A 24,575-nucleotide genomic window follows, 5' to 3' on the forward strand; every position below is an offset into this window, starting at 1 on the left:
AGTGTCTCCAATTCACGCTTTCTGTATCCGATTTGACATTGGAATTAACATTGTGCCTAACATTGTGGAAAAGTCGTATTCAGAACAGAAAAAGACATGTTGGCCCATTGTGTTCATGCCAGTCAAGAACCAACACAAACCATTCTAATCCCATATTCTAGCATTTGGTTCAGAGTCTTGTCTGCCTTGGCACTGCCAAGTGTTCATCTACATATTCCTTAAATGTTATGACAATACCTGCCTCTACCACACTTACAAAGTAAGAAGTCACATGACACCAGGTTATAGTGCAATAGGTTTATTTGAAATCTCAAGCTTTTGGAGCACTGATCCTTTACCTGATGAAGGAGCAGAGCTCCAAAAACTTGTGATTTCACAAACCTGTTGGACTGCAACCTGGTGTCATGTGACTTCTGACTCTTCTCCCCTTCCCCTGTTCCAACACTCCTGCAAGGAAAACAACCCACCAGGATACATGAACATCAACTAGCCACAAAACAACATGACCCACTATCACTCGTATCCTTACATACAGATAAGGAAGGACACCACTTTGATTGGGACAACACATCCATCCTAGGACAAGCCAAACAGCGACATGCACGAGAATTCCTAGAAGCATGGCATTCCAACCAGAACTCCATCAACAAACACATTGATTTGGAGCCAATCTACCATCCCCTGAGAAAAAGAACAGGAAATGACATCACCAACCCAAGGAAACCTAACCAGATAAATAGAAAGCGGGACATAACACCAGCGCTTCGTCGGAGGCTCACTGATGATGTTACCTAGAATGGTGATGAAACATCTGAAAACTAACCTTCCAGCTCAGCGAGCAAACTCACATCCAAAACAACCCAATCTGATCAACTCCAGCCCAGGCAACGTCCTGGTAAATTCTCCTGTACTGCTTCCAATGCAGTCACATCTCTTCTGGAATGTGGATGCCAGAACTGTATACAATACTCTCTGTTGCCTAACCAACATTTGATTATGGTTCGAGCATAACCTCCCTGCTCTTAAACTCTTTGTCTTTGTCATTGAAGGCTTGTATACCTAATGCCACTGTAATCACTTTATCCAGCTGCTCTGATACCCTAAGGGACTAATGTTCATGTGCCAAGATTATGAACAAATGAAAGATAAAACAGCAATTGTAATTTGTAATCCTTGAAATCAAAAGGGCATTATAATGTGAATTATTTTTGTAATCTCAGCTTGCAGCACAGAATTTTTGTAGCAGTACCACACTTAAATGTGTCCCCTCTCTTGATGTGCGTGTGTGTGAGCAGGTAAAATGATTTGGGAATAAGTTCACTTGTGAATATTTTCCAAATCAACCTGTTTTAGAGATGTTTCTACACACCTCTGGAGCAAGTGGGTCTTGACCCAGGGTCTCCTGGCTGAGACATAGGGACACTAATCACTGCACCACAAGAACCCCTGTGAGTTCATTTGTGATGTTTTTTTACTTTAATAATTAATGATCACAAGTAATCACCTGTGCACTCAATTAGAAGTTTACATACAAGACTTATGGGCAATGAACCATCAAAAGTGTGGGATGGGAGAGGGAAAGTGCAAGGAAGAGCAGACAAGGGCTATATCAAAATGGAGTTGGAGGGGGAAGTAAACCACTGTATACCCACGGTGCCCATTTCCTGTCCTAAAGGCATCAAGCGCCTGGGTGGACTTCGCATGCTCCTTCTCCAAGAATGTCTGTCTGGGTACAAGTGTAACAGTGTTAGAGGGGCAGACAGTCAGTCAGCAGATATGACCCCTGGCCCCCCCACCCCAAAACAAAACTCCACAGCCCACTACCTGGACCTGTTTATAGCCAGCCTGGCCAGGCCCAGGAGCAGACCTATAAGAAGGTCCTCTGATCTGCCTTCCCACCCCACTACCCTGGATGCCCAAAGGTCATGAGCATAAGATTGAAATGCAACCAAAAACACAGCAAAAGATTTTTTTCACATAACTGAAAAGGATGCACAAATGCTCACAACCAATGATTTCATTTGTGCTCTTGCTGTTTAAAGTGGCCACACCTGTCAGGGATGGTAATTGCGTGCGTGTGGATAAGGTCGCAGATTGTGCTCCATTTAATGGCTGTTCATGAGTTAATTCATTTAGTTTTTCTTTTATAATACTATAAATGAATTGAGTGTTGGTACAGGAGGAGGCAGACAATTGTAACACCGTATTTTTTAAATAAATCTCGTATTAAGCACACTTTTTTTTTCTCCTTCCAGAGTTGAGTAGAGATATTTATAGGTCTAATGTTTCATTCTCAAATGGAACTACCCCAAATAAATACTGACTTTGGAATTTTCTTTCACCAGTTGCCTATAAGGAGAATAATCAGGGAAACTGCTGACTTGTACACAGAGAGGCATGTGTTAAATAAGCACTAGATGCAGTAGTAGATTTTATCACTTGTTATAATCTACGTATGAAGTTCCATGACTCAGCTCCTCCAATTACAAAATATATTTTAAAATTAGCTCTGTATTTTAGATTACATTCCACTGGGGACTTGCACATCGTGTTTGTTTCCTTTTACTTTATAGGAATGAAACTGGTTTTTAACAATGAAGTTAAAGCCAAGATAGCTGTGTGCACAGTGTCATTCCAATACACTGGTTGCATGGAAAGATTCCATGCTTTTATGTTCCTCCAAGTCATTCTATAGTTAGTAAAATGATGAGTGTACATCAAAAACATAAAATCAGAGCAGCAGTCACTGGGCTGTTTACGCACACAGTCATTTACATATAGTGTCAGATGTCTGAAAGGCAGAACATTGCTCAGTGGCTTGGAATAGATCCAACTAAAGAAATCTGATGCTGGTTGACTTCATGACATGGCTAAAAAAAAATTGGACTGGCTGATATTTTCATTAAACTTCCGGTAAGTTTTTAGTTTGAATGTTGCCATAAATAAGTGTTGAACAGTTTAGCATAGGAACAGCTTGTTCGGCCCATTATATTATGCCGAACATGATGCCAAATTAAACAATTCCCATATGCCTGCCTTTGGTCCATATCCCTACACTGCATGCATTTTCTGCTTCTGTACAAATCCCTTAAACACCCCTATTGTATCTGCCACCACCACAAACCCTGGCAAAGCATTTCATACTCGTACCACTTTTGTTTTTGTAATTTAAAAATAAAAGTTGCCCCTCACATCTCCTCTTTGAACTCCCATTTCACCCTCCCCACACGTGCACGCACACAGGAACAAGCTTCTGACTGTCCTCGTGGAGGCTGGCACACTGCCTTTCTGCGCTGAACCATGACCCCAGTGTTGAATGTTAGGCTGTTGTGTTCACAATGGTCACAAATCTCTCCAAGCATTGCCACCACCTGCCCCACCCCAGCTCCCAACCAAGTCTGCCCATTGTTTGTTTTTGCCTGTTCCTCACTCATGGAACTCATCTCTTCCTATCTTGACTTTTATTTCCCCTCCCCCCACCAACTCCAGCTCACTCCCTTGGTTCTTCTGACACTTCAACAGTTCCAGAATTTCCAGGTGACAGGCTCCAGCTGCTGCTGCATCTCTTGTGCAATCTCTTTTACACATCCATTCCCATCAGGATGGTCTCGGGGCTTTTCAGTTCTTTTTGGGGAGTGCTAAATTGTCCCATCCACCACTACCTTCCTCTGCCTCTGAGCTCATCTCACTTTTTGAATACCTACTCCTTCTAACTCTTCTCACTTACTTCAGGTCAAAATACCCACCTGGGCCCCAGTTATGCCTGTCTCTTTGTGGTGCAGTGGAACATTCCTGATTCCAAACCTACTCAGGTCTCTCCTCCAAATCTATCGTTGGCATATTGATGACATGATTGGTGCTGCTTCCCTCTCCTGCATACAATTGGAAAAGTTTTATCAATTTTGCTTCTTGTTTCCACCCTGCCTTCACCTGATCCATCTCTGATACCCCTTGACATGTGTCCATTCCTGTGGATAGGGCTGGCCACCAATTCCCACTACAAACCTACCAATTCCCCTAGTTCCCTGGACTGTACATCCTCACACCCTCTTTACTGTGAAGACACTATCTGATTTCTCCCAGTTTCTCCATTCTCGTGATGCTGCTGTCCACAGGGAGGCCTCATCCAAGGATTCCCACCAATTTAGTTGTATTTTAGCTTTTAATTATATTTTTGATTTCTGCACTTGTGGACCGCTGCCCCCCCCAAAAAAAAGTCATAGATGTACAGCACGAAAACAGACTCTTCGGTCCAGCTCATCCATGCTGACCAGATATCCTAAATAAATCCAGTTCCATTTGGCCCATATCTCTCAAACCATCCTTATTCATATACCCATCCAGATGCCTTTTGAATGTTTTCCATCCTCCCCCATTTCCTCTGGCAGCTCATTGTGTACATGCACCACTCTCTGTGTGAAGAGGTTGCCCTAGGCCATTTTTTAAAAACTTTTTCCCCCCCCCACTTTAAATCTACTCTCTTGTCTATTTATCCTCATGATTTTATGAACATCTATAAGGTCACTCACTCCTCAGCCTCTGACACTCGGGGAATAGCCCCAGTCTCTGCCTATAGCTCAAACCCTCCAACCCTGGCAACATCCTTGAAAGAGTTTAGAAAAGATTTATACATTTCACAACATCCATCCTATTAGCAGGGAAACCAAAATTGCATGCAGTATTTCAGTAGTTGCCTAACCAATGTCTGTACAGCAGCAACATGACCACCCAACACATCTACTCAATATATCAACCAATAAGCATATCAGATGCCTTCTTCACTATTCTATCTATCTCTGATTCCACTTTCAAGGAACTATAAATCTGCACTCCAAGGTCTTTGTTCAGCAACACTCCGCAGTACCTTTACCATTAAATGAATAAGACCTACACTGCATTGCCTTTTCAAAATGCAGCACCTCTCATTTATCCAAATAAAACTCCATCTGCCACTCCACAGCCCATTGACTGATCTGTTCAACATCCCATTGTACTCTGAAGTAACATTCTTCGCTATCCACTACGACTCCAATTTTAGTGTCATCTGCAAACTTACTAACCACACCTCCTACGTTCACATCCAAATCACTTATATAAAATTACAAGAAGTCTCACCAAAACCAATAGATTCTACAATGATTAAGGAGTCAAACAGAATATGAACCAGGAAAGCGTCTGTTAAAATAGTTAACTAAATGCCAAATCAGATGTCGAAAGCAAAATGAGGAAAGGAAAGACAGATTTTAGAGAAATGAGAGAGAAGACATTTCTTTAAAACAAATAAATATTTATATTCTCTCTCACAACAAAGACAAGGTCTGTTTGGTCCTTACTTCCTATCCCATCAGCACTTTCATCTGAAAGATCATTAGTTGCCATTTCTGCCAGGTCCAACAGGATGCTGCCACCACCAAACCTATGTTCACCCTTTCCCTTGTCAGCCTTCCACAGACACTATTCCCTGAGACACCTGATCCACTCCTTCACTCCCAACTCCTACCCACACCCCTCAATACTTTCACTTGCAACCACAGAAGTTATGACACCTCCCCATTTACTTCCTCCCTGTACATTATCCAAAGCTCCAGACACCTCTTCCTGGTGAAGCAGCAATTTACGTGCATTTCACTCAGTCTAGTCCACAGAATTTACTGCTCACAATGTGGTCTCCTGTACATAGTCACCAACATGGAAACAGACCCTTTGGTCAAACTAGTCTACACTGAACATACTCCCAGACTAAACCACACTCAACTGCCTGCTCCTGACTCACATCCCTCTAAACCTCTCCTATTGATGTAGTTATCCACATCCACCACTTCCTCAGGAAGTTTATTCCACACACAACTACCCTCTGTTTAAAAATAATTTCCGTTTTAAAAAATCTTTCTCCTCTCACCTCTTAAAAATAGCCTTGAAATCCCTCATCCTCGGGAAAAGACAACTATCTTTAACTCTATCTAAACCCCTCATTATTTTGTTAACTTCTATCAGGTCACCTCTCAACATCCTGTGCTGCGTTTGGGAGGGTGAGGGAGTCCCAGTCTAACCAGCCTTTTACATAACTCAAAGCTTCCATACCTGGCAACAAACTGGAAAATCGCTTCTGAACCCTTTCCAGCTTAATATCTTTCTGTAAGTGGGCAACCAGAACTGAATACAGAATTCCAGAAGATGCCTCGCCAATGTCCTGTACAACCTCAACATCACTTCAATCCTCAAAGGACCAAGTCTTTTTATGTTTTTGAAAAAAACACCCTGTCTGTATGTGCCCCATTTTCAAAGAATTATGTACCTGCACTCTTAAGGTCCTTTGTTCTACAACATTTACCTAAGTCAGGGAGAGAAAGCGCAGACTGGGTGACTACTTCGGGGAGCACCTGCTTTCTGTCCATAAAAATGACCAAGTCATAGGATCTTGCAGCACATTCTAACCTGATCTAGTCCCATTTGGCCCAGATCCTTCTACATCTTTCCTATTCAAGTATCTATCCAAACGTCTTTTAAATGTTGTACTTGTACCACTCCGTCTGGCAGGCCACTTCCATATAAACACTGCCCTCTGTGAAAAAGTTTTCCCCTCAGTTTTGTTTAAAATCTTTCCCCAAGCTTCCAGCAAAGCCTTCAGTACTCAACCTCCAATTCAACAATTTCATTGTTGAACACCTTTCTGCATGTTCTTTACCCACTCCCACAACCCAGACCTCAGCACCAAATGGGCTGCTTTCAGCACAGCTGACTCATTTTTAACTATTCATGGACCCTATTCTCAGCCTTTCTTCCTGGTTCACTCTTTCGCTTACTCTTCATCTCCCAACCGTCTTTTAGATTAGATTAGATTCCCTACAGTGTGGAAACAGGCCCTTCGGCCCAACAAGTCCACACCACCCCCGAAGCATCCCACCCAGATCCATCCCCCTATAACCCACAAACCCCTGAACACTACGGGCAATTTAGCATGGCCAATCCACCTAGCCTGCACATCTTTGGACTGTGGGAGGAAACCAGAGCACCTGGAGGAAGCCCATGCAGACACGGGGAAAATGTGCAAACTCCACACAGACAGTTACCCGAGGCTGGAACCTGGGTTCCTGGTGCTGTGAGGCTGCGGTGCTAGCCATTGAGCCACTGTGCCGTTTTAAGCATTATAATCACCTTTTCCTAGCTACAAAAAATTCTAAGGAAGAGCCACATGACCCAAAACATTAACTTTTCGTTATGTCCACAGATGCTGATAGATATGCTGAGTTTCTCCAACAATTTGCTTTTGTTTCAGATTTCCAACATCCATCAATCTTTGTTTTAGATATGTCTTTTAATTAAACCTTGAATGAGATCTTTAGTGAATTCCGGTCAAATCAAATATTTGTATTTGTGAGGTCAGTTTACTCAGCATAATTTGTATTTGCATGTAATATATCTTGCCTTAATAGGTAACAGTCTACCCTTTTTTTTCAGGTTTTAAAACTCCTGTAGGAGCATTTGCTATCTTTGGATTACACGTACTTCCGATTTGGCTCTATGGTTATTATAATCAGATTCTATCGGTAGCATTTTTGATGCCTCTTACAATGCAATGTCTTATCACTGCATTTCTTGTTGCTGGAAGACTTCTGTGTGTGGCAGTGGAGGTAACAAACTGATTCTTCCTTTGAAAAAAAACAGATAACTTTCCAAAGCAGATAATTCAAAGATATTTGTTTTCATTACAGTTCTGGTGTATATGCATTCACATTCTGTACCTCATACGAAACGAGAAACCAATCGAAGGAAAGTGATGGACTGATTGTAAATTTACTTAAAACAACATTTCCGGTTCAGGTAATTGATTCCTGCAACATGATTAAAGTTCTTACTGGAAGTTGATTGTGGAACATTTTGCAATTTAGTATGCCTCGAGATTTGGGCAGGATTATGCAGAAAGAAGTAAAAGGTCATGAAAATTTCTTTTTTGGGTCTGGACCCTTCAGAAATTCGGGTCCAGACCTGAAACGTCAGCTTTCCTGCTGCCCTGATGCTGCCTGGCCTGCTGTGTTCCTGCATGTCCATACCTTATTATCACAGTTGTGGCAGTTTTGTAATGAATTCTGTATTTTATGATTAAAACATTTTTAAAATTCAGGATTTTAAAAGGTACTTTCTAAAAACAATCCATTTCTGCATGCAGTTCTTCATGATAAACAGAAATGGCTCAATTTCTGCAGGCCACAGTGAACACCAATGAATAACTCCATGAGGAATAATCCTCGTGTACTTTTTCCAATATTGTCAAACAAGTACAAAGCATTTGAGCTACACTTGCTCATTATTACAATAGAATACTGATGCCTGAATTACCTTGATTTTTAACTGCTATATGACCAGACAAAAATAAGACAAATTAAAACCAATTCATTCAGAGTTGCTCCTCAACACAAGTTGCAGTGCTTGGTTGATGATTTGAGACTTTAAATTTAGGTTATTTCCTTCTGGCTACTTAGTGAAACACAACTTATTTAGTTCATGTTTTTAATGCCAACAAACCCACTCGTTAATAGTTGATAAATTTTCTTGTTGGGTTTGTAGACATGAACAGTAGAGAAATTGCAAATATCGTTAAAGCAAGAAGGAATTAAACCGGGTGGTAGCTGGGTAGAGGTAGAGTATTCCACTCTACAGTGACTGCTTTGTCTTTAAAAGTAGAAATATATTTTAGCTATGCCTGCTTTGTTGATGCATTCATTTTAAAGGTGAGACTGACAAGCACCTGCTTTTGAATGTTATGAGACAAACTGCTGAACACATTCTGCATTGCGCAAGGCCCCAGTTTATACTACAGTGGCTAATAGTTTTGCATTTATAAAAAAAAAGAAGTTTAAATAGTACTATTGTCTATTTTAAGCAGCAGTAATGGCCAGCAATCCCACTAGCAGGGAGTGGGTAAGTTAGGTTCATTTCCTGCTATTGTTGTCAACTATTATGCCATTAATGATCATTTGTAAAATGATTGAAAGGAGAAATTTGCCTCAATTATGACCAAAATAGTTAGCAGAGATCTTTTTAAGCCACAGCATAAATGTTTACACTATACTGACGTGCATATAATCCAACAAGTTCTTTAATCATATTGATGGCAAAACGGAAACTGTTATGTACCTCTGCTTTGCTTTGACTTCTACATTCAGGCGGGATGACCATTACAAATATTGCAATGATTGAAATTACTTTTGTAGATGACTTCTGATTAGCCATTATGATTTAAAAATTGAAATTATTTGCTATCTGCTTTTGTGATTAACGACTCAAAATTGTTAATTTGAAGTTTATTTTTGCTCAGTGGTGATACTCATTGTAGTAATTGCAATTGAAGTTATCATGACAATAAAATGCAGCATTTATCTGAACAAGGCAATGAATCTTAGTTTCCTCAATTACAAGTTTCAGCTGTGCTGGTAGAGAGATCTTCAGAAAAAGGAGAAAATTCAAGTATCTTCCCTGGTTCATTATACCATCCTCCCACAAACTGGTGGAAAAAATATGCTTGGTTCGCAACAATACATTGGCGAAACCAAGCGGAGGCTTGGGGACTGCTTTGCAGAACACCTCTGCTTGGTTCACAACAAACAACTGCATCTCCCAGTTGTGAACCATTTCAACTTCCCCTCGCATTCCTTAGACAACATGTCCATTCTGGGCCTCCTGTAGTGCCACAACAATGTCACCCGAAGGTTGCAGGAACAACAACTCATTCCACTTGGGATCCCTGCATCAATGTGGATTTTACAAGATTCAAAATCTCCCCTCCCCACCCCCCCACTGCATCGCAAAACCAGCCCAGCTCGTCCCCAAGTCCCTAACCCCTCCTCCCACCTCAAGCCGCACCTCCATTCCCTACCTCTTAACCTCATCCCACCGCCTTGACCTGTCAGTCATGCCTGGACTGACCAGTCCCCTCCCTACCTGCACTCACCTCTACAGGCTCCATCCTCGCCCCTTTAATTTGTCTGTCTCCTCTCCACCTATCTTCTCCTCTATCCATCTTCGAACTGCCACCCCCTTCTCCTTATTTATCTCAGAATCCTCTCCCCATCCCCCATTTCTGATGAAGGGTCTGGGCCCGAAACGTCAGCTTTTGTGCTCCTAAGATGCTGTTCGGCCTGTTGTCCAGCTCCACACTTTGTTATCTCAGATTCCATTTGTGCAGTTTTAGGTGTGTGTGTTGACAAGACTGCATTCACTCAGTACGGTCAGACTTCATTTGTGGTTTACAGGCCAAGGGTGAATATACAGATGAAAATGTGGCGCCTGACATTTAATGGTAGCAATGTGCTATCCTACTTGAAGTGGAACGTAGGCTTCTAGTGATAAATCACTGCCAAGAATCTGTATTTGGCAATTGCAGGGGGTGTTTTCCCATCAATGCAACTTATTGAAATAATTCTTAAAAAGTTGTTTTAATAAAATCTGTTCTAAAACATCTTGAGGGAGAAAAGTTTTAAAAACTAGCTCACCCATACAAATGCAGCGAAAGAATTATGTAATAACACGATATGGTATTCTGCTGTCTACTGTAAGTAGTGCTATAGCATAAAACACCTAATACATATGTCTCAGATGGCCAGTTTGTAATGTTAAAGTGCAGTTACCTGGAATAAATTGTAACCTCACGGTAAAGCAGTGTTCTTTATTCTTGAAAAGTTGATCACATGATTGAATAATACCATCCTTTTCAGTCACCCAGTATTTGTTTAAAGTGAGCACAGATTGCATGAAGCAGACCTTTTTTTTAAAATATATACTTAGAAACTTCTTAAATATTTTTTGCTAGTTTTTCCTTGTAGTTTATTTTGTATTTTCTTTTGGTCCTCATTTGCTGGATTCTCAATGTTTTCCAGTTTTCAGGGCTATCACTGACTCTGTTTCCTTTATTTGCTTTTTCTTTCAATTGTTAAAACACTCCTTAACTTTCTTGGTTAGTTAAGGTTGGTTTAATCCCTCTTAAGTCTTTGTTCCTTACCTGGATACTGCTTGCTTGCTTGTTTTTCCTTGCTAACCTATCCAGCCAGTACACTTTTTAACTAATTCTGCCCTCATTCCATAGTAATTCTCATTTATTTAAGTTCAACACAGTTGTTTCCAGCCCAAGTTTTTCACTATCAAACTAATTAAATCTTGTGTTATGGTCACTACTTACTAAACTGGAGATGGATTTTACCAAGACATTACTGGGACTGAAGGGTTTGAGATAGAAAAATCGGCCAGAAACACTAGAGCATAGGAAGTTGAAGGGTGACCTTACTGAAGTTTATTAAATCATTAGGAGCATAGATAAAGTGAATAGCAAGACTATTTTTCCCCGAAGGTGGGGGAGTTCAAAACTGGGGCACACTTTTAAAGGTGAGGGGAGAAAGTTTTAAGAACATGACTGGCACCCTTTTTAAAAAGTGTAGGTCATGTGTGGAATGAACTGCCAAAAAGAGTGGTGGATGCACTTAGTTGCAATGTTTAAAAGATATTTGGGGAAGTACATGAATAGGAAAACTTTGGAGCGAGCTGAACCAAGCGCAGGCAGGTGGGATTAGTTAGATCAGAGGGTCTCCTTTCGAATTTTGACTGTTTCTGACCACTACCGCACACTGACAGTAAAGTCCTTGATGTTCCAAATTCTTCAAGTTCTTACTTTTAAAGAGCAGAAGTATTTGCTAATTTCTAAAAAAAAGTAACTGATCACCACATCCCTCTTTCACAGATGGGAAGCAAATTGCAAATACCACAGTGATGTAGCTTACTATAATTCGTCATTTGAAAAAGGCCTGTTGACAAGTTTCCTTCATTGCTAAGATGGTCATTTTGGTTCAAACTGCTAAAAATACAATAGGTGGACTTATCATGTAAGGCATGATGATTTGAAGAGATTTAATCCTTCCTTTTCCTTCAGTTATTATGTCATACAGCATGGAAACAGACTGTTTGGTCCAACTCATCCATACCAACCAAGGCTTCCATTTGCCTGCACTTGGCCCATATCCCTCTAAACCCTTCCTATTCATGTCTCTGAAACTTTTTAACTATACCTACATCTGTCACTACTTCTGGCAGTACATTCCACACATGGCCCTTGCTCTGTGAAAAAGTTGCTCCTTGGGTCCCTTTTTCAATCTTTCTCCACTCACCTTAAAATTATGCCCTCTAGTTTTGAACTCTAGGGAAAAGGTGGGTTTGGAAAAGTTTGTTTTTATAAACTAATCAAAACAGGAAGATGCCAAGTATTTGTTGGGTCACAAACAGACTTGCAATGAGGGCAGCAGCAGGAAATGAGCATGTGAATGTAGGAATGCTTTGATTAATATTGGTATTCACTTTACCTTAGTTTTAGGTATGTATTTCCACTAAAGCAAAGTGGGCACCAGCCTTTGGATTTCATCTTGGGCCTCAATCTCAATTCGAATCATAAAATCCCTACAGTGTGGAAACAGACCCTTCAGCCCAACAAGTCCACACTGACTCTTGGAACATCCCACCCAGATCCATTCCTCTGTAAACAATACATCCCTGAACAGTATGAACAATCTTTGGCATGGCCAATCCACTTGGCCTGCTGGAGAAAATTGGAGCACCTGGGGGAAACCCACGCAGACATGGGGAGTTTGTGCAAACTCCACACAGACAGTCACCCAAGGGTGGAATTGAATCCAGGACTCTGGTGCTGTGAGGCAGCCAATAGGGTTTGTAGCAGATAACATGATGAAAGTAACAAAAATCCTGAATTTATATGAGAGATAGTAGGAACTGCAGATGCTGGAGAATCCGAGATAACAAGGTGTAGAGCTGGGTGAACACAGCAGGCCAAACAGCATCGGAGGAGCAGGAAAGCTGACATTTAGGGCCTAGACCCTGCTTCAGAAAGTTGTGTTCATCCAGCTCTACACCTTGTTATATCAGATTCTCCAGCATCTGCAGTTCCTACTAACTCTGCATATATTCAGGATTTTTCTTAGTTTCATCATGTTATGGGCTACAAGCTCTGTTGAGGGCAGCACCATGGCTCAATGGTTAGCACTGCTGCCTCACAGCACCAGGGACCAGTGTTCAATTCCACCCTTGAATGACTGTCTGTCTGTTTGCGCAAACTCCCCCTTTGTGTGGGTTTCCTCCAGGTGCTCCAATTTCCTCCCACAGTCCAAAGATGTGCAGGCCGAGTGGATTGGCCATGCTTAATTGTCCATAGAGTTCAGGGATGTATTTATTAGAGGGGAATGGGTCTGGGTGGGATGCTCCAAGAGTCAATGTGGACTTGTTGGGCTGAAGGGTCTGTTTCCACACTGTAGGGATTTTATGATTTATAATTGAGATTGAGGCCCAAGATGGTCCTAATCTTATTTTTCCTGAATTCATATACTTTGTTTTGTGCTTCCAGTTTAACTTACTATCCAATAGCTTACAAATTAAAACTGAAGACACCCGGGATATGCAGCACATCTTTTATTCTGGTGAAATGCCATTGCAATAGTGAATCTGCCATGTGCTGTGAAAATGACCAGCTGTTTTACAATTTCTGCTCTACTACTCAGTGGTAGATGAGAGGTACTAGCCCCAAAACTTTCAAAGTAAGTCCTGTTAACAAAATGACTGATTTTGATTTTAAATCATTAAAATACTATTATGCAAGGACACAGCTGTTATGGTACTGCCTTTTCTCAGTGAGAATTCATAAGAAATTGACTGACAAAAAAATTGCAAATATTTAGGCTTACTCATGAAATGTACCATACTGAAACATTTCAGGCCATTTTTGGAATTCATCTCCTACATGGATGTCTTGTTTTTTTAAAAAAAAAATCAAACTCCAACAAATAACACTTCGACCACTGCACCAATTGCTGAAGAAAATTACAATCATTTAAAAACTCTGTAGAGTGTACACATCCAGGTATTAACGACTGAAAAACTGGCTATTGAACGTTAAAATGGTCTGGATCATCATACAGATGTAAAAGGTTTGCATTTTCTGCTAATCAACAGCCCCTATAGGCTCATACTCTTGTCTTTTACCATTTCTAAAAAATGTCACTCTGGTAAAATATTGAGCGCACAGTATTGCCATAAAATAATTGTTTTAAGTGTACTTGCTTTTAATGCAGCTGTAACAACTAAAATTAGCTGATTCTATGCCAGCATTTCAATAGCAGCAGAGGTTTTAGAAAGAGGAGAGAAATCTGACCGAACAATTTTGCTCAAGTGTTTTAGGTTGATCTGCTTTCCAGTTATGCTGTCAAAACTCCTTTAAATTGGCTCTTTAAATTGTTAAATGTGAATATTTGGCATTTAAAAATGTTCCTTGGCAAAACACAAGTAAAGCTAACCTTTCACGAGTTACAACCCAGCCCAAAAGATGAATATAGTAAAGCATCCATAGGAAATGGATTTCCTCATTTAAAAATGGGAATATACATCAATTCCACAATTAACCAAGAAGCAAAGACAGATTGTGCATGAACACTATATTTAGCAGATCAATAATGTTTTATAGTAGTACACTTACAGAATATCACAATGTTTGTTACAAACATAAGCAAAAATGGTTTGATGGTTGCACATAATGTTGGGCGCTGCAGCCTGTATGTCATTACACTAAAAGTTTCTGTACACAAATAAATGGAATTATTTAAAATGAAACAAAATTTTAATGTCATTGTATAAATTCAGCATGGCACTATCACACGGATTCCTGCTCAAGTATCTGAGTGTCTGTTTGTCATTTTGCTTTATAACAGCGGAGGCTGAATGTGGTAGTGTTAAGCCATTGCTGTCAAAGCAATTCAATAAAGTACAAAAATAGTACTGTTTTAATTAAATGTGCAATAAAATGAACACCGTTGACCTTTTTCATTTCCAGATCCTCAAAACGTTATCAAAATTTTATTATTCACTTAATGCAGAACATGGCAACATTATTCCCAAAGAGGAATAGAAGTTGAATTTAAAAAAAAATGACAAATGGTACCTAAAAACATCAGTTAGTGATCCAACACTGAACTGTGCACCACAAACCAACTTCTAGATATCTCCTTTAATATTATTTCAGTTTTAAAAAAATGTGCACTTCAACAAACTCACTAAGGCCACTCATGCTATAGATACCTAGGAATATAATGACATACTGTAATGTACAGCAAACCTATCACAGTGCCCTTAAGGATGTCATTTTGCAATTGGTGACACAGCAAAATAATTAGGACTAACTGCGATGCTGTGGAGGCAAGCAGTGCAATGGCACCAGTCAGCATACTTCACAAGGAACTGCTATAACTTCCAAGATGCCAAATAAATTTAGCCAAGTCAACAAGGCTTGTATGAAATTCACTTGCCCATCCTGGAACGATCTGATGTATGCATAAAGAAATGGTTGGATTACTATTCAAAAGTTGTCGTCAGCAGCAGAAATATAATTAAAAATAAAATAAAAGGCTGCAGCTGCAAAATAACATCACTTTAACCAATATTTATGGCATTCAGGTGCCGAGACAAATCCTCCATGTCATCAGCATTTGAAAACTTTACTAGACAATGACATGCCATGGCGACTGTTTCTGGTCAGTTCTTTCCTAGACTTGTATCTATTACATGAATTTTTTTTTTCCATTACCTTTACCTCTGAGTTTAACACCTAAATGAAAGTAATTACCCTAATGGTATTACGTGTAATTACTGGGTTGTTTCACAGTATGCTTCTTCCTTGTAGTCCAGGGAATAAAGACTGTATGTGACAATTTAATCCTGTTTTGATCCTCAGCAACCCTGTCCAACTGTAGGCTGAGCTAACAGGAATGATCTGACCACTTCCTCTGTGGACTGTGTGCTGCCATTTACATCCTCAAGGGCATCACTGATGGCAAACTGTCGATCCCGCAGGCGGTTCCAGTTGGACAGAATATTGTGATATTCAAATACTTTCTCAAAATTGCCAATAGAGTTGTACAGTTTGATGAGACCTCTGTAATCATACTCTAGTCCACTGTAACCTTCTCCAAATAGCTTCTTTCCTGCAAACGAACACATCATACAGAACTTTACTGCCAGAACAAACAAGATGAATTATTTTAACTGTGACACAACCGCATCTTCTGTTAAATGAGACATCAAAATGATGCTTAATCTGCCTTTTGAATTAAGGTAATTAACCTCCATACCTGTATACAATTTCATTGGAAACCTCAGTCTCAAGGTTTTGGACCAATGCTTAAAACTAGATACAAAATGTGACGGGACAATATTAGGAGAGGCGAGTAACTTTAGTTGAATTTAGTGGAGACTTCAGACAGTGGGCAGGAGGAAAAAAAAAGAAGAGGATTTAGAGAACTGAAGCTAGAGGACAAGAAAAGGCATTTGAGTTCTTTATTTATGACTGCAAGGGCTGAGGGAATGAAAGTAAAGTTGGAAGAGAAAATATGAGATTAGAAAGATTTGAAGAGACTTGAAGGAATTTGAATGTGATGCTGTGGGAATGGAGTACTAAGTAGTTGGCTTTGTGCAGCATGGAAGGAAATCAGGGACTAAACAGAGTGGCTTCCATCTGGACATTGTTAAGCTTCAGAAAGTTTGCATGCACTCAATTGGAGAAGCATTTATGCAGGATAGTAACAAAGCCTATAATTAAAACATTAAAGTTTAAAGCTACAGATTAAAATGTTCACACCATATTATGTTAAGGTCATGAGGAGAACCAATACCTTTGGTTGAAAAATATGGAAGCAATACCCACTTTGATGATGGTTGGGACCCCTATGGCATGAGAGAGGGGCCATCATAGCTACATGGAAAGGAGTTCTATCCTCCAGAAGAAAAGCAGTGGATGATGATGTGGCTAATGTCTAACAGAAGTCAAGAAGGGATAATGCACCACAGTGACAGTCACACGCAATTCATTAGTAATTTTTACCAAGATAATTTCAATACTGATTATAGGATTGGAAACAAGATCAAAAAAATAATACTGGGAGAGGAGGTACAGAAGTGAGTAACTAGAACACACTCCAGATCCATTGAAAGTGTTGTAAAGTTGGTATGGTACTTGTTGATTGGAAGGCAGGACGTTAGAATTGATGTTTGTAAAATGATGGGGTGTTTGTAGGGGTGGTGGTGGTGTGTGGGAGGAATGTGTGATTCCTTTAAAAGATGTTGCTTTTCCAGGCTTAGATTAAAAATACGTGCAAGTGCACAGAAAGCTCCTGAAATTGAAAAATTGTATCAAAAGATTAAACAGTTAGAAGTCCAGGCAGTCGTCCTGTTTTGTAGTGAGCAAGACAACCAGTTTGAATATCAACCAATTAATTTGATGCAGGCTTTTACAAACAAACAACAACCCAATTAAATTTGAATCTGATGGTTTTGACAACCTTGGACCAATCTTGTTATGAGAAACTGATAAATCAAGGGTATAAAAAGAAGAAGTTATTTAAAAATCAGGGTGCAGGCAGTCTGACATTTGAAGAGAAACTCACTGGCTGTCACAGAAATCTCCAAGCGCTTAGAATAAGCACCACCTAAATAAAGATACTATAGTGCACTCAGCTAATATTCCCAACATAAGAACTCAACAAAGGAAGGCGTTCCTGACTGAAGGACAGCGGAGAAGGCAAAGAACATTCTGGAAAGCTAATCCTGACTATCATTTCAAGAGATTAAGTTTTAAACTAATAAAAATAATTTGGTTTCTGCAAGTGGGACTTTTTTCTATTGGAATAGCATCCCATTAGAATTTTGTTTTATTCAGGAATAGTTAGTGGGGGAGGGAATTGTTTGATTTGTTAACAGTATTAAGGGATAAATAAATTGTTACTAGTTTATTGTAGAGTGACCTGTCAGACGTTCATTTATTTCACCTCCTTCATAACAGTTTGGGAGGTGAGAAGCAGGTTATACCACTTTTCATATTTCTTTTAACAGATTACAAGGTGAGGTGAGCTTCGTTGGGGTTTTTGGTTTCAATTATCAGAGAGGTGTTTACCTCTGCTTCGTAACAAAAGACAGGCATTGTTGGAAACAAGGTAGTAATTCGACAGAAGAATTGTAAAACCTTTTTTTTTATGAAAAAGTATCTTTTCTAAACCAAAATCGTGAAAGCAAGTCAATTAGCCTGGACCACATTAATTTTCTAATGACATAACCAACCCTACAATATTGGAAAAGAAAGGAGTGAAAAAGGTAAATTAAATATTTGATAAAGTTAGCAGAACTAGTTGTTATAAAAAGGTATTCAGTGGTACAATTGTGGGGGAAAAAAAGCTAGTTTGAAACAAATCCAGTTTTAACATGGCATTTATATGCATGTCATTCTGTACTTTCATTATGCTGCGACTCTAGAAAGACATGAAAAGGGATACTGACGATGTGTGTGAAACAGCAAACCATTCATGTGTGAGGCTCAGACAAAGGCAATCAAACTTGACAAGCACTGAAATAGTTATGATGTGCACAGCAGAGGTTATGCAATTATTGAAAAACATGTTTAATGCCAATATTTAATTATATCTTCACATTACTGCTATACAGTATTTGCAAACCCATTTTAATTCTTCCTGAAAGTTGCCATACACTGTTTAAGCCAGTAACTAAACAAGGCCATGCACATTTTACAAACTATTACAAAATGCTATTAGTATCCAAAATGCAGCCTAAATAGTTAACAGTGGAAGAAATTTTGCTTTTACTAAATGATAAAACCTACTAAAATTCTAACATTTTCAGAATTCATTCACAAAATATGGACATCATTGGAAAGACCAGTACTTTTTAAACTGCCTTCCCGATCTACTGCAGTCTATTTAGGTGGTGGGGTCGGATTGTAGATGGTAGAAGTGTCAGAGGATGAGACATTCCACTCCCGTACATACCAGATGTCCTCGTTCTTCAAGGACTGCAACCTCCCCTCCGCAGTGGTCGAGAACGCCCGACTGTGCCTCCCGCAACTCATCCCTCACATCTCGTCCCCGCAATAACCACCGAGAGAGAAACCCCCTCGTCCTCACGTACCACCCCACCAAACTCCGGATACAATGCATCATACTCCTACACTTCTGCCATCTACAATCCGACTCCACTACCAAAGACATTTTTCCATCCCCACCCTTGTCTGCCTTCCGGAGAGATCACTCTCTCCGGGACTCCCTTGTCCATTCCACACTCCCCTCCAACCCCACCACACCTGGCACTTTCCCCTGCAACCGCAGGAAGTGCTACACTTGCCCCCACACCTCCTCACTCACCCACATCCCAGGCCCCAAGATGACTTTCCACATCAAGCAGATGTTCACCTGCACATTTGCCAATGTGGTATACTATATCCACTGTACCTGTTGTGGCTTCCTCTACTTGGAGGCCGCTTTGCAGAACAGCTATGCACGGTTCGCGATAAACAACTGCACCTCCCAGTCGCAAACCATTTCAACTCCCCCTCACATTCTTTAGATGACATGTCCATCCTGGGCCTCCTGCAGTGCCACAATGATGCAACCAGAAGGCTGCAGGAACAGCAACTCATATTCTGCTTGGGAACCCTGCAGCCTAATGGTATCAATGTGGATTTCACAAGCTTCAAAATCTCCCCTCCCCCCCACTGCATCCCAAAACCAGCGCAACTCGTTCCCGCCTCCCTAACCTGTTCTTCCTCTCACCAATCCCCTCCTCCCACCTCAAGCCGCATCTCCACTTCCTACCTACTAACCTCATCCCGCCTCCTTGACCTGTCCGTCCTCCCCAGACTGACCCATCCCTTCCCTACCTATCTTCTCTATCCATCTTCGATCCCCCTCCTCCCCTCTCCCTAATTATTTCAAAACCCTCTCCCCAACCCCCTTTTCTGAAGGAGGGTTTAGGCCCGAAATGTCAGCTTTTGTGCTCCTCTGCTGTTGCTTGGCCTGCTGTGTTCATCCAGCTCCACACTTTGTTATCTCGGATTCTCCAGCATCTGCAGTTCTCATTATCTCCTCAAGGCCTGCCCACCATTTACAAGTCAGAAGGGTGTTAGGTTACTTTTCATTTGCCTCGGGGCAAGGGCAACTCTAATAATATTCAAAAAGTTTGGCAGGACCAAAGACAAAGTACCCCACTTGACTAACACCCATTTAGCTGCTTCAGCACTCACCCTCCATGAATGATGCTTAGTGACAGCTGTGTGTGCCAGCTGCAAGATATAGATAAACTATTTCCCCTGGTCGGGGATTCAAGAACTAGGGAGCTGATAATTAGGGCCAGACAGACATTAGGAAGCACTTCTACCCAGAAAGGGTGGTCGCTTGTTTGGAACTCCCTCCATAATGGCAGTGGATGCAGGATCAGTTATTAATTCTAAATCTTAACATAGATAGATGTTTGTTAAGTAAAGCTATTAAGGGATACTGGCCACTTCTGTACCTACACTCTGCAGGACCTCACCAAATCTCCTTGGTCAGCAACTTCTCAATCTGCAAATTCTACCACCTAGAGGAGGGAAGTAAATGCATGAGAAAAGCACTACCTGCAAAAGCCCCTCCAAACTACACACCTTACTTGGAAGTGCATCATCACTCCTTTAGTGCTGCTGTGTCAAAATCCTAGAACTCCCTCCCAAAAGGCACTGTCCATTTTCCCTCATCCCATGGACTGCGTGGTTCAAAGAGGCAGATTACCACCACGTTCTCAAGGACAATTAGATATGGGCAATAAATGCTGGCCTCGTTAACGAGATCCAAATCCTCTAAATGGGGAAGAAAAATAATGGAAAGTTTTACTGACTGGGCTGCTGTCAAGGGGGTAGCGATTAAAATTGAGTATGTAAATCACCCAGAATTGGAGTACATATATTTTGGGAAATTACAATATAGAGCAAGCAACACAGAGTTAAGGAGGGGTGAGACCATGGGAGAATTGAAAATAAAGAAGGGAATTTTAAGTGACACATTGCTGGAGCTAGTGTAGGCTGACCAGCCTACAGATGATAGATGAAGTGGATATGGTGCTAATTAAAAAGGTACAGGAATTATTTTGCATGAGCTCAAGTTGATTTAAAAATTGAAAGATGGGAGCCAAGCTAAGAAAGCATTAGAAAGATCAAGTCTAGAAGGTAACCAAGAAATGTTTGAGGGTTTCTGCAGTATAAATTAGGCGAAACAATGGCTTTATGGTAATGCTAATAGCCCAGCAATCCAGAATCCCAGACTTGAAATGTTCTGAGGATATGGGATTGAATCCCACCATGGGAGACAGTGAAATGTGAAATCAGACTTTAAAAAAAATCTGGTATTACAAGCCAGCTGACTGACAACCATGTAACATTTGATCTTTGTAAAAAAAGCTATCTGGTTCACTAACATCCTTTAAAGAATGATATCTGCTACTGACCCAGTTTGGCCTACTTTTGTGACTTTAGATTCTTGGCATGTGGTTGACTACACTCTGAAGTGGCCTAGCAAACCATACAGTTCAAGGGCAATAAGGAATGGGCAATGAATGCCCCATTTTTGTCAGCAACACCCAAATTGCATAACGAATTAAAAAAAAGCTGTGGCTGGAGGGGAGTTGATTGATATCACAGATCTGCAAGATGTGGTCTTTGTAATAGAAGAAGTATAATCAGAAACAAATTCTGGAGTTAATCAAAACACCTGCCAGAAAAGCTTTGTTCAGTCTTTTGTTGAGAGGGAGAAGGAAGAAGTGGATAGCTAGGGAACAGAATTTGTGGGAGGACTGATGACAATATTTCCGGTCATTCCAATTTTCATTTAGAGGAAATTTCTACCCATCCACTGCTGCAAGTCTAGCAAGCAGTATCGTAAATCAAAGAGGTGATTGAGAGAGGTGGGGATAAGTCAGACCTGGATGTTGTCAGAGTACATGTAGAATCCTGCATTGTTTTCAGATGGTGTTGCTGAGGGTCAGCATTTAGAGGGAAAAAGATAATTCATCAAAAGGATCTTCTCCATCACATGAATATTTTAATTTGTCAGAGCTGAAATGCTATTTTCCAAGACTATCTGAAATTCACTGATATTACAGGTATTAGCAATAGGATACAAAACTGAACAAATCTGAATGTTGAGTATTTAATGCATTGATGGTAGCTAGGTAATGAAATGCTGGTATACTGCTACTTTGTTGTAATTTAGAAGTGCTGAAAGTTTTAAATTTTTCTATTCCCTATGATGTAGAATTTTTCAAATATCAGAGCACTAGGACCCTGATGCATTTTATAAATAAATTTTTAAATAGCAGTCTACAACTGAAGTTAATGAAGAACTGGAACCCCCAAGCAGAATGTCACAGCTCAAGTATTTTGGAAAATGGAAAATTTTTCCCTCATTATTTTGAAAGTAAGTACAACCTTCATTAGACATTCAAATAAGAAAAAAAATCACACAAATGTACACAGGTTAATTGCATTAGCACTGTGTTCTCAAATTCAGGTGAGCAAAGTACATACCTATAGCTATAGACCTCAGATAAAGTTTTTCAGCATCTTCAAACTGATTCATATCATAGTTATAGAGAGATGCTAGATGTCCCACCGATAATGCCACTTCATAATCTTCTTGGCCCAAAAGTTGCTCCTTAATTTGAATTGCTTTTATATGCATTTCTTCTGCTTCCTACGAAACCAAGTAAAAAGTCTGTGATAACTACGCTTATTATAACAATGAACTAGATAAGATCAAAAATCAAGTAACAGTCCAACAGGTTTATTTGTACACAGAACCTTTTGCAGCATTGCCCCTTCCTCAGGTGTAATGAGGGAGGAACCATCAAGACACTAAATAGGTAAAAGATCAAAGCATTATACAACCGATACTAATATATTTAATAACCTTAAACTGGCTGACCAACTTTCTCCTGTTGAATCCTTAATCAATCAGTTAGAAAGGAGATGCAGGTTTCAATCAACTTGAAAGTAATTCAGAGTTGTACAGTAATGTCCCAAGGTAGATATTGTTAAATAAATTAATAGATAAAATTCTCAGCCTGTAATAATCTAAAATAAAAACTTCACAAAACAGCCATTTCTGGGGCTAGGCTAGCCACCAGTATCCACTATGAATTCACTGACTCCAACAGTTACCTCAACTATACATCCTTACACTTTGTTTCAAATAAAATTTATACTGTATTTTCAGACTTGCTCTATATGCATTGGATTTACCAATTTCACCAGGCGGGTTTCCGAAAAGTCAATGTTCATCGACCAAGGGTTAGTCATGAACATCGCTGACAGGCTCACCTTACCTACTATCCCACCAGCATCCACACCCAAAGGATCATTAACTGCCATTTCTGACCCCACTGGCGGGATGCTAACAACAGACATATATTCTCCACCCTGCCCATATCACCAGAGACACCTTGGTCTACTGCTCCTTTACTCCCAACACCATTCCACAGCACCTTCTCTTACGACAGCAGGAGGTGGAATATCTGCCCATCTATTTACTCTCTCCTAGGCCCGAGACACAACTTCCAGGTGATGCAGTGTTTATCGGCATTTCACAATCTAGTCTACAGTATCCACTGCTCACAATACAGTCTCCTTTACATTGGAGAGGCAAAATGCAGACAGTTTTGTGGAACATCTTTGCCCCGACTGCAAAAATTACCCTGCCTGTTGCCTCAACGCACATCATGTTCCCTAGCCAACTTCTGTCTCAGGCTTGCTGTACTGCTCCAACGAAGCTCAGCACAAGCTAGAAGAATAACATCACATTTTACACTTGGCAACACTATAGGCAACTTCACCCCCAACACCTCCCCCACAACCCTACGGCACCTTCCCCTGTAAGCGGCGAAGGTGCACCATTTGCCCATTTATCTCCTCTGTCCCCAATATCCAAGGGTCCAAGCATACCTTCTAGGTGAAGCAACACTTCACCTGCACTTCCTAGAATCTAGTCTACTGCATTCCCTGCTCACAATGTGATCTCCTCTACAAGGGGGAAACAAAGCGTAGACTTGGTGACCACTTTGCAGAACATCTATGTTCTGCTCACAAAAAATACCTTGAACTACCACTGTCTCTGTCTTGCTGCAGTATTCCAGCGGAGCCCAACGCAAGCTGGAGGAACAACATGTCATTTTCCACTTGGGGACCCTACAACCTTCTGGGCTCAATATGGAGTTAAATAATTTTAAGGCCTAAACTCTCCCATACCCCGGCCCCCTAACCCCACATACCACAGTGTTACCACAGCCTGCCATTACACACCCCCTGTTGTTAATCACTAACAGTCCCCATTAACAACTATTCACCTCACAGCCTGATCGTTAGCAACAACATGGTCTATCCAACCGTCTCTCTCTTTGGGCTCTATCCTATCGTTTACTCCCTACCCCACCCACCTCCATATTTTCTTTATTTTAACTGATATTTTTCCAGCCACCACCAGTTCGGAGGTAGGGTCACTGGACCCGAAATGTTAACTGTTTTCTCCTTCACAGATGCTGCCAGACCTGCTGAGCTTTTCCAGAAACTTTGTTTTTGTTCCGGATTTACAGCATCCACAGTTATTACGATTTTTAACCCTATGGGCCTCTGGACTTCTGCAATAATTTTAGGGCTTCAGCAACTTCTCTTC

The 24,575-nt window shown here is 40.6% G+C and overlaps 2 protein-coding genes across 7 annotated transcripts in view; one reads left to right on the forward strand and one right to left on the reverse strand.

The window, feature by feature from the left end:
• si:ch1073-145m9.1 (uncharacterized) overlaps positions 1–10,555 on the forward strand; it is a 29,389-nt gene extending 18,834 nt beyond the window's left edge. For 2 of the 6 annotated variants that reach the window (XM_059655396.1, XM_048557548.2), the window contains one exon: positions 536–649. Coding sequence is in view for 4 of the 6 variants with exons in the window: in XM_059655393.1 (XP_059511376.1) it covers positions 536–795 (260 nt within the window). In the remaining 2 variants the exon portion in view is untranslated. Of the gene's footprint in view, positions 1–535; positions 2,197–7,458; positions 7,632–7,712; positions 9,432–10,250 lie in introns of those variants that run through there. The other 4 variants (XM_048557544.2, XM_048557543.2, XM_059655393.1 and 1 more) reach the window with 4 other exon arrangements.
• Positions 10,556–13,466: 2,911 nt separating this feature from the next.
• The window catches only part of appbp2 (amyloid beta precursor protein (cytoplasmic tail) binding protein 2), a 69,662-nt gene continuing 58,553 nt past the window's right edge, over positions 13,467–24,575 (reverse strand). The window contains exons 12-13 of the mRNA XM_048557269.2: positions 22,436–22,601; positions 13,467–16,022 (exon numbers count right to left, since the gene is read on the reverse strand). Coding sequence (XP_048413226.1) covers positions 15,769–16,022; positions 22,436–22,601 — 420 coding nt within the window. The 3' untranslated portion in view covers positions 13,467–15,768. The remainder of the gene's footprint in view (positions 16,023–22,435; positions 22,602–24,575) is intronic.

The sequence above is a fragment of the Stegostoma tigrinum genome, chromosome 27 (genome assembly GCF_030684315.1).
Source record: "Stegostoma tigrinum isolate sSteTig4 chromosome 27, sSteTig4.hap1, whole genome shotgun sequence".
Taxonomy (NCBI): domain Eukaryota; kingdom Metazoa; phylum Chordata; class Chondrichthyes; order Orectolobiformes; family Stegostomatidae; genus Stegostoma; species Stegostoma tigrinum.